The sequence below is a fragment of the Artemia franciscana genome, chromosome 19 (assembly GCF_032884065.1).
Source record: "Artemia franciscana chromosome 19, ASM3288406v1, whole genome shotgun sequence".
NCBI classification, from domain to species: domain Eukaryota; kingdom Metazoa; phylum Arthropoda; class Branchiopoda; order Anostraca; family Artemiidae; genus Artemia; species Artemia franciscana.
The window spans coordinates 17595365-17610848 of NC_088881.1; the positions used below are offsets into that span (position 1 = coordinate 17595365).

The 15484-nt window shown below is 35.6% G+C and overlaps 1 protein-coding gene across 1 annotated transcript in view; it reads right to left on the minus strand.

Annotated features, from left to right (window-relative positions):
• LOC136039359 (protocadherin-like wing polarity protein stan) overlaps positions 1–15484 on the minus strand; it is a 173078-nt gene that overhangs the window by 94662 nt on the left and 62932 nt on the right. Inside the window, exons 9-11 of the mRNA XM_065723020.1 lie at positions 9833–10007; positions 2851–2976; positions 1586–1865 (exon numbers count right to left, since the gene is read on the minus strand). Of these exons, the coding sequence (XP_065579092.1) occupies positions 1586–1865; positions 2851–2976; positions 9833–10007 (581 nt within the window). The remainder of the gene's footprint in view (positions 1–1585; positions 1866–2850; positions 2977–9832; positions 10008–15484) is intronic.

Genomic DNA, 15484 nt, shown 5'->3' on the forward strand with positions numbered 1-15484 from the left:
CTTCATTAACTCATACTGTTTGACTTACAATGCTGGATTTTTAAAAAATATTAAATGAAAAAAATTAAGTTTTTCAGCTGAAAGTAAGGAGCAACATTAGAACTTAAAATGAACAGAAATTATTACGTATATGGGAGGGTTGCCCCTCCTCAACACCTCGCTCTTTACGCTAAAGTTTAAATTGTGTCCCAATTCTTTAAGAACGTCTCTTGAAACACCAAGCTCGTTTAATTAGAAAAATAAGAAGCTTTTTTCTAAAATTACCAAAAAAACTTTGGCGTAAAGAGCGAGGTGTTGAGGAGGGGGCAACTCCCCTCACATACATAATAATTTCTGTTCGTTTTGAGTTTTAATATTGCTCCTTACTTTCAGTTGAAAAACTTGTTTTTTTATTTAATTTCTGATCGTTTTTAAATAATGCTGGGAAATCCGGCTTCCCCTCCTTGGAAAATTCACTTCCCCCCATGAAAAATTCGTCCATTAACAGATTCTACCACGTAGGCCCCCCCCCCCTTCACCAGGAAAAAATCTTCCCTGAAAACGTCTTTATACGTCCCAATAACCCAATATAATGCATAAATACTTCACAATAACAAATGCTATACGTAAACAATGGGCAAAGTTCATAGCTTGCGACCCCTCCCCCGGGGAATGGGGGTAAATCATCCTCAAAGACATAGTTGTTAGATTTTTCGATTATGGTGAAAAATGGATATCTCAAAATTTTGATCGGATGACTTTGGGGAAAAAATGAGCGTGGGAGGGGAGCTAGCTGCCCTCCAATATTTTTGGTCGCTTTAAAAGGGCACTACAACTTTTGATTTCTGATCAAATGAGCCCTCTACGGATCTTCTACGATTACTGACTCATTATGATCGCCCCTGGGGAAAACAAACAAAAATACAATAAATAAACACGCATCCGTGGCCTTTCTTCTGGCAAAAAATACAAAATTCCACATTTTTGCACATAGGAGCTTTAAACCTCTACAACAGGGTTCTCTGGTATGCTGAATCTGACGGTACTATTTTCATTAAGATCACTTGATGTTTTGGGGGCGAATTCTCTTTTTTTCAAAAATTTAGCAAATTTTCTAAGGCTCATAACTTTTGGTAATTACCATTAAAGTTGATGAATTTTACATGTTTTGAATAAGTATCGAAATTTGATTCTTTTGATGCATCTATTGTTATCAAGACTCTGTTTCTTAGAGTTTCGGTTACTACTGAGCCGCGTCACTCCTTACTTACAGTTCGTTACCACAAAAAGTTTGATTTATTTACAATGCCATGGGTTCAAAATGCCACTTTTCTTTCTTTGGTCAGAAGTATAAGAAAGCATTTTACTGGAACTTGGGATATAAAACGTAAAAAAGTGCATTTCTGCCTAAAGTGCATTTCTGCCTGCCGTATGTCATGTTGAACCGATTAGAGATGACACTTTAGCCTTGTCCCATCCCCCGATTACAGAAATATGGGCGAACTCAAACAATATTGTCATTTTTTGTATACATCTATTTATTTTAAACTGCATTTCTGACGTATTGCCTCTTCTTAACGAAAAGATCTTTGGTCAAAAAACTCACCTTAGTTTAATGTGGAACCTGTATCTTTGTTTAAGTGCAGGAAACGTTAAAAAGGCTCCTTTCGAAAAGCTTCTTGTCTTTAAATCACAGGTTTCTGTTACCCAATCTGAAGGAAACGTGCAGTTTTTGCATTGAATGCCTTTGGGAAGACATCCTGCTCCTTTAATAGAAGAGTTGCATTTACTGTGTACTCCCGTTTCTCTAGGGAAGCAAACTGAGCCACTTTGACAAACACCTGGCTGGCAAACGTCCTTTCTAATATTGATTTCACATGTTTTACCTAAAATCAATAAATTTTCAGACTTATAAGTATACCAGATGGAAAAAAGATGTAACTGATGTTGTAAGAGTCAACGACAGAGCAATGACAACATAATAAAAGCACAAGATCCTGGATCACAAAGGAGCCAATAAAATGGCATCCCACTGATAATAAGCAGACATAGTGTTCGTTGTTTTTTCTCGTTCACCAAGAGGGGGGGGGGTATTTTGGCTCAGCAGACTGGTTGTAGTCCCGCTGGCTATGTAAATGGCGAAATACTTGGCAGATTACATATCGAGTCAATAATACACAAAATAAGGAATCAGGAATAATTCCCCTTTGTTTCTAGTTTCCAGTGTCGCAGTAATGTTTATATACGTACCTGTTGTCATAGCTCCAAGAACTCTGAATCATAGGTCTAAAGCACATATACATTTTCCTGGTTCATCTACTCTAACTAATAGGAATACAGTATATAATATAAATATAATAATTCCTGTATATAAAGGCATTAGGCAGGGAGCTATTTGCTCCTCTTCGTTGTGTAATAATAAGGTTGTCGAGCCAAAGCAGGCTGTACTACAGATTTGTTTGTTTCGTGGAATAGATATTACACTCCTTAACTACGCTGATTATATCCGAGTCCTGGCAAATCTTTCTCTCGAGTTGAGGAAGATGTCTCACACCTACCAAATGTGAATTAGAAATGTGAATTAGATTTTTGGAAGGAAACTATTTGGTAGGGGGTTAGGGTCATCCTTAAAATCAGCCAGATCAGAAAATAGATAAGGTTTATTCGAATTTCTAGCCTCCGATTCTAACTTCAATCCTGCTTCCAAGTCAAAATCTTTTTTGACTTCCGCACCTCAAACATTTTCATAGTACGTAGCATCTCGTCTTCCCAAGAAATGATTCTATTAGAGAAAATATAAGGTAATGCACATTTTAATAGTATATTTTACAAAATTCAAAGTAATTTTGTCCTAATTAAGAATGTACTTACCAGCGAAGTCTGGTTTACATCGGCAAGTGTATCCACCTTCTTTCATTAAGCAGGTTCCCCCATTTTGACATGGGGAGGAGTAACAAAGGTTTATTTCAACATCACATGCATAGTGTTCTTGCATTCCTAAAATAAATATGAAATATAAAACACCGTTTTTTTTTCGCAAATGAAAATTTTTGATGAGGTGTCTTTTCTTTTTTTTTCTTTTTTTTGTCACGACAAATTTGTAGTTTCAGGAATTATATCCCTGCAAAAACACTTACCTACATGACCAACATAATTTTCGTAAATCTGATTAGGGTTTTATTCTTTACTTGCTTAGACTTATGTCTTCCCACACAGGCTGGCATATAAATCGGTAATTGGTGCTTCTCCACGACGACCTCTCCAAAACTTTGGGCTTAGATCTTCCAGGGGCGAGTTTAAAATCACAGCATCGTTTTGAAGATAAAGTCCAAAGGTTACTTTCCCGTCCGCGTCGTCTAAGCACAGGAGGAATCCAACAACAAACATCGAGAGGTGCACGACCTTCATTAATTCTAACCATGCGTCAATAACCCTATAACTGCTTATTTTTTTACCAGTTCCAAATGATTGTTTCCTCTTTCTCCAAAAAAAGGCGTCATTGATCCTGTCTGTTCAGGGATTTGATGCATCAAGGATGCGTCAATACCCAGCTACAAAATTATTCTTGAAAGCAGCGAAATTCGAAAAAATAATGCCCTTTGGCCATTCGTTTGTTTCTTCAATTAGTATCCTCAAATTGAATGTCAAATCAGCACAAAATCTACCCAGCCAAAAATCATACTGTCCATCTCTTGGGATTACACCTATTTATGACTGTTCAACAGCTCTTGTTAGAACACTTCCCTTTGTAGGGACTGTGGACAACCTCGCCAGTTGTTGGAGCTGCCTGTTCTACTTTTTTTTTATAGCTTCATTAAAAAATCTCTCTTCGAGTCAGTGGGGATATTTTCAGTTTCACATATCTCAGTGACAACTTGGTGAAGCGGTTGGGCCAAAACAAAGGCTCCTTACATAATGAGTTCAGTTTAAAAGCCGTCAGTTCCTGCTGCTTTACCATTCTTAAACCTTTGTAATGCTGTTTTAACTTCGAACGAGCTGATACATTCAATCTTTATATCTAGCTGAAAAATTGGCAATTTATTCATCAAAACTAAAACCATTTGCTAGAGTGCGAATCTACTCTTATACCTCTTTTTCATCTCCATTAGCAGCAGTTGTGATGATACATTTACTTGACCAATTGTGCTCAAACAAATGAGCCATTGTGATGATGCTCTTATACCTCTTTTTCGTCTCCGTTAGCAGCAATTGTGATAATTAGTATTTTTATGTATATATTTAGGTTTCCATCAACATCAGCAGGATTTTGGTGGAGCCAAGATTGAGCCACTCCCCCCCCCCCCTCCCTCTGCGTGTGACCCCTGCCCAAAATGCTAATCACAAACCAGTAACGTTTGGTACTTAACGAAAGTACTAAACCCTGTTCTTTTATTTCTGATCGATTTTTAGATTCAATGATATCATCTTGAATAGACCAGCAAAAGTTGCAAGCCCATCATCGCCAATATTATGTCCCAATTCTGACATAATAGTTTGGTTCCGAAAACTGACTTTTTCTTAGCCTACAACAGAAGATATATAACACTATTATTTAATCTCTTGTCCTTGAAGATGTACATGCATGAACATGTCTAAACTTTCAATTTTTTTAAATGTGGATCGGCTGAAAGATTTTTGTTCAAGAGGAGAGATTGCACGCGGTTTGATCGTCCACACCAATTATTAAGAATATTACCCCTCATCCGCGAAGATAACCGTGTTCTAACAACCGATTCGTATGCAAATGCTTTTTATTAAATTTTCTAACTTCTTTTGATCATGAAACTAATTTGCATAGATTTCAAACCCCTCTCACGAAATGTGGCTGTGTTATTTTTTTTTTCATCCTCAAGTTCATCAAATAAGAATAGCATAAAAGATGCCCGACCGCTCATTGCTAAATATGATCATGGAATAAAAGACAATTACTATTAAATATCCTAAGTTAGTGTTAGAGCTCATACACATTTTTTTTCAATATCTACCATAAGGAAAAAGTTATCAACCCTTGAAATTTCCAAATAGATACATCCCATAAAGAAGTTATTACTGCAGTATGCAATCTGATCCAATCACGGAACACTATCGGTCAGCGCTGAAAAAAATTTAAATATTTTGATCTGAATTTTTTTTTTTTCGCCACAACACTAAGGTTGTCAGTCCCTCAAAAATTTCAAAACGATGTAGTTCCTGAGGTAATTTTTGCAAGAAAACAAAACGATTTAATATACTTTAAATCAGCTCATGAAGGACTATTGGTAAACATTGACAAAAAATGTATCAAAAATGTCTTGGTTCAAAATTTAATTATCTTAATTCAGACCAACTTTCAATAATCGCTACTATAAAAGGAGCAAGGGAAAGCCCCAGTTTTTTGCAACGAAAGGACTATTAGCGTTTAGGAGGCGAATATGACGCCATTCCTCTCCCTCAGTCCCAAACACAGAAAATTAAATGAGAAACTCAGCATAAATCGTGGTTGTATCGGTAGCTGCAACCTAGTAAAGGACTATCACGAACAGAACTGGTTGATTGGAGTTGATGGCAGCACTTTCGGACCCCTGGGGAAATGCTCTTTCTCTAGATCTATAGATATTTATATTTATGATTCTAAAAAAGAATTATGCTAGAGGAAAGATCAGAGAACAGAAACAAATCCAAGTACTTTTACATTTTAGTCCAAATTTGATTCGCACCTGGCTCCTGCCTATTTATTTACAAAGCTGTAGCTTTTCAATCCAAAGTAGAAGTATCGTTAATACAGACAAACTAGCAAACTAGCAGAACTAACAGAACTAACAATAAAGGCTAGCTTCTAATGTTAAATTCTTTCGGCAATTTTAGTGTAATGGCAATTTTAGACAAAGGTTCGATCGAACAGCTTCCAATGACCTCTCCAACATAGACTATTTAACTCTATTTCAGCTCACACAGAATAGGCTCTGGTTCAAGATCAAGAAAACAATCTTCTTTTGGACCCAGACAAAAATTACGCAATGATTTCGGTTTTAATACCATATTCACCAATCCATCCTGATGCCTACACTTTTTTTTTTAAAGTCGCAGAAGTTAGACCCTTATGATGTTACCAGAATAAACGGATATCGGCGCGCAGAAAAAAAAGACAAATCCAAGAATTGCTTCAAACAAAAGGCACCATCTTGAGCCAATCATCTCCCACCCTCAGAGAATCAAGAAGACATAATCAAATATAGCAAAAGAGGAAAATTAGAGACACTCCCATTAAATCCTGAAAAAATGAAGCTCCTAGTTGTACTTGTCCCTCCTTTCTGAGGCATTTCTCCCCCTGTGGATTTAAAAAAGACATTATTTTTCTGGGTTCGGTACTTTCATTAAAAACAACTTTTATGGTATTTTCCCAGAAAAAAATCGAAAACGAAAAATTGTCCCGAATAGACTTTTAGAAGCACATTTCTCCCCCACCCCTAAATTTTCGTGGATTGACGCCCCTGACTGGTTGTAAAATGCGTTGTATACTGTTGTTGATTTACAGACAGGTCGGCACAGACTTGTAAAAACAGAAAAGCGGCACCAAGTTATCACTGACAAACAGGATACCAATAAACAATCAGACAGAGTGCTTATCCTGCAAAACTGAAATTAAATTAAGACATGAAAACTGGTTTTGTTAAGAGAAGTCCCGGAGAAGCATTCTCTTATAGATCAACTAGAAATCGATCCCCCACTAATCATGGGGTGCGTTAGAAAAGAAAATTGGTTAAAACAATTTACAAGCCGGAAATGGGTGACTGTCGACCAAAGCAAAAGGGGATTAAAACTAGACTGGAAACACTTATAGATATTCGTAGCAAGCGATTCCTGCAAACTGAAATAAAAATCTACATGCAACAAAATAAATATTATGGAAGAATTAAAACAACCAATAACAATGAATACTATATGACCAATCATATTTTTACCGAATTTTTTTCACATTGTCCCGTTTAAACGATGCAAAATACTCGGTCGGCCATGTGAAGGATCGAAGATATGAATGGATAAACCTATTACTTCAAAACAGCGATTAGATGAAAAGGGCATTTCATGTTTAAACAAACAAACCGCATATTAAGTAGCATCGCCATAGGTCTTGATGAGCTAGATGTTCATTTTGAGGCGACCTTGCAGGGTCAATGTGTATTGGCATTAATATTTCCTGAATTGCCATAGGATCGAGGAAATATTAAAAACATTTTGGTTTTCAGTTAAGTTCAAGGAGTATATTTGTAAAATTGTTTTGAATGACCCGTCTTAGACACAGGGTAAGTAATTTGGCCCTCTGCAAATTATTCATAATTTACGGTATGCCATATGTCACTTAAATGTTATTTAAGGGCCATAGCTGCCAAACCTCATAGCCGCCACCCCACAAGATTCATAAACTCTTAAGATATCGGTAAAAAGCGCGGAAAGAAATTACCGAAAACAGGGGTTTATTGTTTATTTAATTTTGCATCTTCACTTCAAAAAGAAAATCATCGACTCTTAATCCCTTTCTCACACTAAAAAAGAAAAAAAATTATGTTTCCTCGTAATTTTTCTTGAGCCATAGATCCAATGAATATCTTTTTAATGAAGCAGCTCGTAGTAAGGAACTATAAGGAGCGACTCGGTTCAATAGTAGGCTAATTGGAACTCTAACAGAAACTGGTTCCATTTATATAAAATTCATCATGTTTAGTGTTACCCATCAAAAGTTACGATCCTGAGAAATTATGCCCGATTTTTTTTTTAATAGAGAGGAAACATCCCCTAGAATTCAAGAAGTCTTAACAAAAATTACACCATTAGATTCAGCGTAACAGAGAAACCTACAGTTACCTACAGCTCCTATATATACAAATATGTGTAATTTCGCTATTTTTGCCAGAAGAAATATCACGGCTGCGTGTTTATTTATTTTCTTTCTTTTTTTTTTTCAGGAAGAATTGTACGGAAATATTAGTCAAAGAAAATCGAGAGAAGGGCATTCAAACAGAAATTAAAAGTTCTAGTGTCCTTTTTAAGTGACCCAAAAGATGTCTGAAAGAGGGGTTGTCCCCTCCTCAACACCTCGCTCTTTACGCTAGTTTTTCTATTGTTTTAAAAAGTAGAGTTGTGACAAAGAGTCAAACTTTAGCGTAAAGAGCGGGGCGTTGAGGAGGGGACGACCTCTTTCATATACGGAACAATTTCTGTTCGTTTTAAGTTTTAATGTCACTCCTTACTTGCAGTTAAAAAAAACTTGCTTTTATAATTTAATTTTGTGCAAAACTCAACTGCAATGGATTAAATTCGTGTAATAAATTTAATTACTGGCTGTAATGTTGGCCATGTAGGACCACTTCTGAAGATGAGCTAATTAAATCGCGATAATTTTGAAAATCTTCTATTTGTGATAGAAAAAAAAACTAAGAAAATGAATTTCCGATGGGAAGAATATATCTTAAGAAGAATTAATTCGTGTTACCTATTAGACAACAAGGCATCGTCATGTGACATGCCACAGTTAACTATTCAAACCCTGGCAGGTATAATTTTCAAAGCGGTACGAAAGGACACCTTTTCAAAGATCCAAAAATTTATGTCTGATCCAATTGCACGCCCCGCTGAGGGTGGAATTCTTCGGTCAAAGCTTGTTTTAGGTTTAACAAACACCTATCGAATCACTGCTCTAAAGCAGCACTTCATAAGATGAAGAGTTTTTATTGTGATGTAACGATGAATGGCGAATTTTGTCAAGTAACTTAACAAATGATTTTGTTGGAGGAAATTTCTTACAACAACCATGGGATTTTTAGGGTGGACGTTGTATTTAAAAATTTTCGCCCCAACACTTAGTTTGCGGAAATTATAAGTTAATTTTAAACTGGTACTATAATATGTAACCTGAAGAATGTAAAATGGCCACTCTCTTTGCCTATGTGCCTCCTTAACAGTCATTTATCATAAATTTCAAATACTTAGAAGCTGAAATCTTTTTTGTTTCGCTATAATGAAAGAAAAGATAAGTACAAAAACTTCCGCACGCAACTTAAACCAGTCAAAGACACATGATTTGAATACATACCGTAGTACATACCTTTATAAGAATATCATCAGAAATATGCTGGAAATTTTTAAAACGTTTAATTGAAGTTCTTTTTTTTCAATATAAAATCTCCTGTCAACCGAGTTTTGACTAAAACTAGCTTTCAGTCAATTTTGAAGCATCTCTCTGAGTGCTGTAACCTCTCTCAAAAGCTGAAAAAATAATCACATGGAAAGCCTCCTTTAATGAGCATTTCTATTTTTGACTGATTATTATTATTTGTGAGGAAAAAGAAATTGTACATCCTGCTTTGGCAGTTAGCCAGTGAAATTTCAATATAACTAAGTTTCTCCATTAAGAGCCTCTAAGTGAGCAAATTTTCTAAAATGTTTGATACAAAACGACTTGGAAGAGACAAGTCAACCATGAACATAAATTTTTATTTTTTGAAAAAGGAAGTGAGTTCATTATTTTGAACCTCGTTAGGTCTTAATCCTGTGTAATTAGAAACGTATCTGGGGAGAGTTCCGCTTCGCCATTCATTCAGGTAATGTTTAGGGGGGAAATCGAACGTGAATACTTGTCAAAATGACAGAAGCTGATATTTTTTTCCCCACTATTTTAGAAAGATGTTCTCAAGTATTTAACAAGTTTTTTTCTACTTTTGAAAATAATATGGAACTTTTGGGATGAAAGGAATTATGAAAATTAATAAAAACATGGGGTGTAAAATTAAGGTGTACAAAGTGTAAAATTAAGTTTTAACTGGGCAATTCGCCAACTTGGAACTTGTCACTAAACGTTTTATTGAAAATAGCTTACCAGTAAATCCCGCCGGGCATCGACAAGCAAAAGTATTGACTGGATAAATAGGTCTAAATAGAACTGTATCACTTGCTATAAAATACGAAGCATTTCCAAATTTCAGCACTGAGACACAATCTTCATAGTTCAGGCATGGCTCTCTAACGCAGAGAGTGTCGTCAAATGGAAGTACCTAAAAATAACAGTCAATGAAGGCTGCAGAAATACACCATTTTTAACAGCAATGACCGTCGAAAACGATCAAAAGATAGAAATCTAGCAACAGAGCAATATTTTGCATCTTCCTCTAATTCTTATGGCTTTGCAACCTTTGACTGTTCTATTATAGTACAGTCAAAGGGTTCAAAGCCTTTGTAAAGAAATAAGAACAGTATTTCAATACGAGATTAATATAGCTTCTGTAACAAGCTTTATGGCTTTACCTGCCACAGAGCCTATGAGGGAATCAGTACATTATATTTGTTTGATGATTTTTTCTTTCTTTTTGCAAATTTATCTTAACTTTAAGATTCTCCTGATGAGCCCTTGTGTTGGGTTGTTTGCTCTGATTTATTTGACTTTTTTCTTTTTTTCATATTTGGTAAATGACGACTTATACTTACTTACGACACGACTGCCTGTTCATGGATTATTCTTTATGGTTGATTGTGTATGGCTATGCGGTTTGACCTATGTGATTGTATGGATGAGTAGGGTTAAGGCCTCATTCAAGTGCTGATCTATATTAGTTACTCATGTAGGAAAACAGTCTTCCTTTTCTCCTTTTTTTTTGTGCTGTTGCATTGGTGATTTCTTTTTTCATTATACTATCAATTACTTGAAAGTTTTCCAGAGACAAAATTTGGGGGTTTTCCCATTTGAAAGTTCTCCAGAGAAAAACTGCTTAATAAGATGTAGAGCGATCAGCGACATTATAGACTGTTATCAATAAATATGGCTGCAGCTAACGAACGGGTCTAGGGTTGGCACCTAGAGGCAGCTACCTCTGTCAAGCCCTGCAGGTGGATCATGTCTTGAATATTCTGACGCTCCTTTGTTGCTAAAATTGTCATCACGGCTTTATTTTTAAATCAATTTCAAAAGACTTTTCCACGAAAAAAATTTTCCAAAGAAAGGTAAGCAGTCAAGATGAGCAGAAATCAATTCAAATAATTGTCCAGTCGTAAAACATAAATCACCATTAAATAAATAAAACACAAAACGGATAGAAATTACAATAAAATACTAAGTCCAACTGAAAACGAACTAAAATTTAGACGAGTAGGGTTGACACCGCTGTGCCTTCTATAGACCAGAACATAATTTGTACTTTATTGAAAATCAAATAAAAACACAAGTTTTTTTAACTGCAAGTAAGGAGCGACATTAAAACTTAAAACGAATAAATTATTCCGTATATGAAAGGGGTTGTCCCTTCCTCCACGCCCCGCTCTTTACGCTAAAGTTTGACTCTTTGTCACAACTCTACTTTAAAAAAAAACAAAAACACTTTAGCGTAAAGAGCGAGGTGTTGAGGAGAGGACAACCCCTTTCATATACGGAATAGTTTCTGTTCGTTTTAAGTTTTATTGTCGCTCCTTACTTGCAGTTAAAAAAAAACTTTTTAGATTTTGGCTCACTGCACATGATTAAATAAAACGAAATTTAAAGTTCGTCAATACCTCGCTCTTTACACTAAAGCTTGAATTTTGTCCCAAGTACCCCCTTATATACGTAATATTTTATGTTCGTTTTAAGTTTTAATGCAGCTCATTACTTCCAGTTAAAAAAAGTATTTATTTTCTCTCTGTTTTTTTTTAATAATGCTAGAAAATCCTGCACCTCCATCAGGGAAATTCTCTTTCCTTGGGATAAATTCCTCCATGGAAACATCCTCCCACATAACGCCCTCCCCCCGACCCACCGTCACCCCAATGCGAAAAAGTCCCTCTGAAAAAGTCTGTACACTTCACAATAACCATCACTATATGTAAGCAATGGTCAAAGTTTGTAACTTGCAGCCCCTCCCCCGGGGACTGCGGGTGATTAAGTCGCCCCCAATGACATAGTTATTAGGTTTTCGACTAAGCTAAACAGAATGGCTATCTGAAAATTTTGATCCATCTACATTGGGGGAAAATGTGCGTGGGAGGGGGCCTAGGTTCCCTCCAATTTTTTGGTCACTTAAAAAGGGCACTAGAATTTTTAATTTCCGTTTCCAGAATGAGCCCTCTCACGACATTCTAGGACATCTGGGTCGATACGATCACCCCTGGGAAAAAAAAAACAAATGACAACGCATCCGTGATCTGTCTTCTGGCAAAAATACAAAATTCCGCATTTTTGTAGATAGGAGCTTGAAACTTCTACAGTAGGGTTCTATGATACTCTGAAGCTTATGGTGTTATTTTCATTAAGATTCTATGACTTTTAGGAGTTTGTTTCCCCCTATTTTCTAAACTGAGGCAAATTTTCTCAGGCTTACTAACTGTTTGACAATCTTTATTGTGAGCTGTATGCTACTATGTCTCCTAATTAAAAAAAAAACTACTATTATGCCAGATATTACTGAACAAAGCAAATGAATGTGAATTGACAGTTTAATATATATACTGATAATCATTGTGTATTAAAAAATATATACTGATATTATATATATATATATATATATATATATATATATATATATATATATATATATATATATATATATATATATACTAGCTGTTGGGTTGGCGCTAGCTGTCGCACCACCCCAACACCTAGTTGTTGGGGGCGCTTCGCCCCCCCCCAAGCCCCCCCGTGTGCATAAGTCGTTACGCGCCATATTAGTTACGCGCCATTGTAGTTGTGTTCCTGTGTCCCACCTGTGAATATATATATATATATATATATATATATATATATATATAGGTGTATATATATATATATATATATATATATATATATATATATATATATATATATATATATATATATATATATATATATATATATATATATATATATATATACGTATATATATATATATATATATATATATATATGTATATATATGTATATATATGTATATATATATACATATATATATATATATATATATATATATATATATATATATATATATATATATGTTTTTAACTACGTAAAACTTGCGAATATACAACATTCTTCGCTGTCCCATTGTCTGTACATATAAATAGATTGTCAAGTTCACCGACTCTTGAACATGCAACATATAATTGTCCATTGGAAAAACAATCCGTATTCAGATCTATACCTCATTATTCTAATGATTGCCCTTGAGCTTTGTTGATGGTGATTGCTAATCAAACATTCCCTGTGTCCCCATCGTCATTTATATATCCCCCCTATGCCCCCCGGCCTCCCCGTTGTAGTTGTGTCCCTGTGTCCCAGTCGTCATTTATAGTCGACAAACATGTTGTCAGTCGACATACAAACATGACGTCAGTCGACACACACGTCCCAGTCGTCATTTGTGTCCCGGTGTTCCAGTCTGTAATTTCTCTTTGAGTGTCCCGGTCGTCATTCATATTCCCTGTGTCCCGGTCTGTATATACATTCGTTTTTGAATTGGTATATGATGAAATAAATTTTTTTTGTTTTTTTCCTTTTTTTTCTTTTTAGTTTTTTTTGGTTTTTACCTTTTTTAGCTTTTTTAATTTTTTTCTTTTTAGTTTTTTTGTAGTTTTTACCTTTTTTATTTTTTTTTTTATTTTTATTTTTTTTAGTTTTCTTTTTCTCCTTTATTTTTCAGTTTTTTCCTTTTTCAGTTTTTAGTTTTTTTAGTTTTTTATTAGTTTTTTTTCTTTTTAGTTATTTTTGTAATTTTTACCTTTTTTAGTTTTTTTTTAGTTTTTTTCCTTTTTTAGTTTTTTGTTTTTTACTTTTTTTTAGTTTTTCAGCTTTTTTAGTTATTTTAGTATTCTCTTTTTAGTTTTTTTGTAGTTTTTACCTTTTTTAGTTTTTTTCTTCTTTTGTATTAATGCTAAAGCCAAGGTTCGAACCTGGAACCTCTCGGACCTAGAACCTGGAACATAACGCTTTACCAACTCAGCTACTTCGGCTTGAATACATCGTTTTTGAATTGGTATATGATGAAATAATTCAGACGTCATATGCGGACAGACAGACAAACAACTTATTTTTATGGGACTTGGTATTAACCAAGTGATATATAGCAATCGCAAATTTTGTCGGTCTCTTGGTCTGTCGGTCTGTTTGTCTGTCTGTCGGTCCCGGTTTTACTACTTTAGGCACTTCCAGGTAAGCTAGGACGATGAAATTTGGCAAGCGTATCAGGGACCGGATCAGATTAAATTAGAAATAGTCGTTTTCCCGATTTGACCATCTGGGAGGAGGAATGGGGGGGGGGCCGGTTAATTCGAAAAAAAAGAAAAAATGAAGTATTTTTAACTTATGAGCGGGTGATGGGATCTTAATGAAATTTGATGTTTGGAATGATATTGTGTCTCAGAGCTCTTATTTTAAATCCCGACCGGATCTGATGACATTGGGGGAGTTGGAGGGGGGAAACCTAAAATCTTGGAAAACACTTAGAGTGGAGGGATCGGAATGAAACTTGATGGGAAAAAATAAGCACAAGTCCCAGATACATGATTGACATAATCGGAACGGATACGCTCTCTTTGGGGTAGTTGGGGAGGGGGGGGGGGGGGTAATTCTGAAAAATTAAAAAAATGAGGTATTTCTAACTTACGAACGGGTGATCAGATCTCAATGAAATTTGATGTTTAGAAGGATATCGTGTCTTAGAGCTGTTATTTTAAGTCCCGACCAGATCTGGTGACATTGGGGGGGGGGGAGAGTTGGGAGGGGGAAAGCTAAAACTTGGAAAACACTTAGAGTGGAGGAATCGGGATGAAACTTGGTGGGAAAAATAAACACAAGTCCTAGATAGATGATTGACATAAACGGAACTGACCCGCTCTCTTTGGGGTAGTTGGGGGGAGGGTTATTTCTGAAAAATTAGAAAAAATGAGGTATTTTTAACTTACGAACGGGTGATAGGATCTCAATGAATTGATATTTAGAACGATATCGCGGCTCAGAGCTCTTATTTTAAACCCAATCGGATCTGGTGACATAGGGGGGGGGGAGTTGGGAGGGGGAAACCTAAAACTTGGAAAACACTTATAGTGGATGGATCGGGATGAAATTTGTGGGAAAAATAAATACGAGTCCTAGATACATAATTGACATAACCGGAACGGATCCGCTCTCTTTGGGGTAGTTGGAGGAGGGTTAATTCCGAAAAATTTGAAAAAATGAGGTATTTTTAACTTACGAACGGGTGACCGGATCTCATTGAAATTTGATATTTAGAAGGGTATCGTGTCTCAAAGCTCTTATTGTAAATCCTGACCGGATCTGGTGACATTGGGGGAAGTTTGGGGGGAACCTAAAATCATGGAAAACGCTTAGATTGGAGATATCGGGATGAAACTTGGTGGGAAAAATAAGCAGAAGTCTTACATACGTGATTTACATAACTGGAACGGATCCGCTCTATTGGGGGGGGGGGGGGTTAATTTTGAAAAATAAGAAAAAATGACGTATTTTTAACTTACGAAGGAGTTATCAGATCTTCATGAAACTTCATATTTAGAAGGACCTCGTAACTCAGAT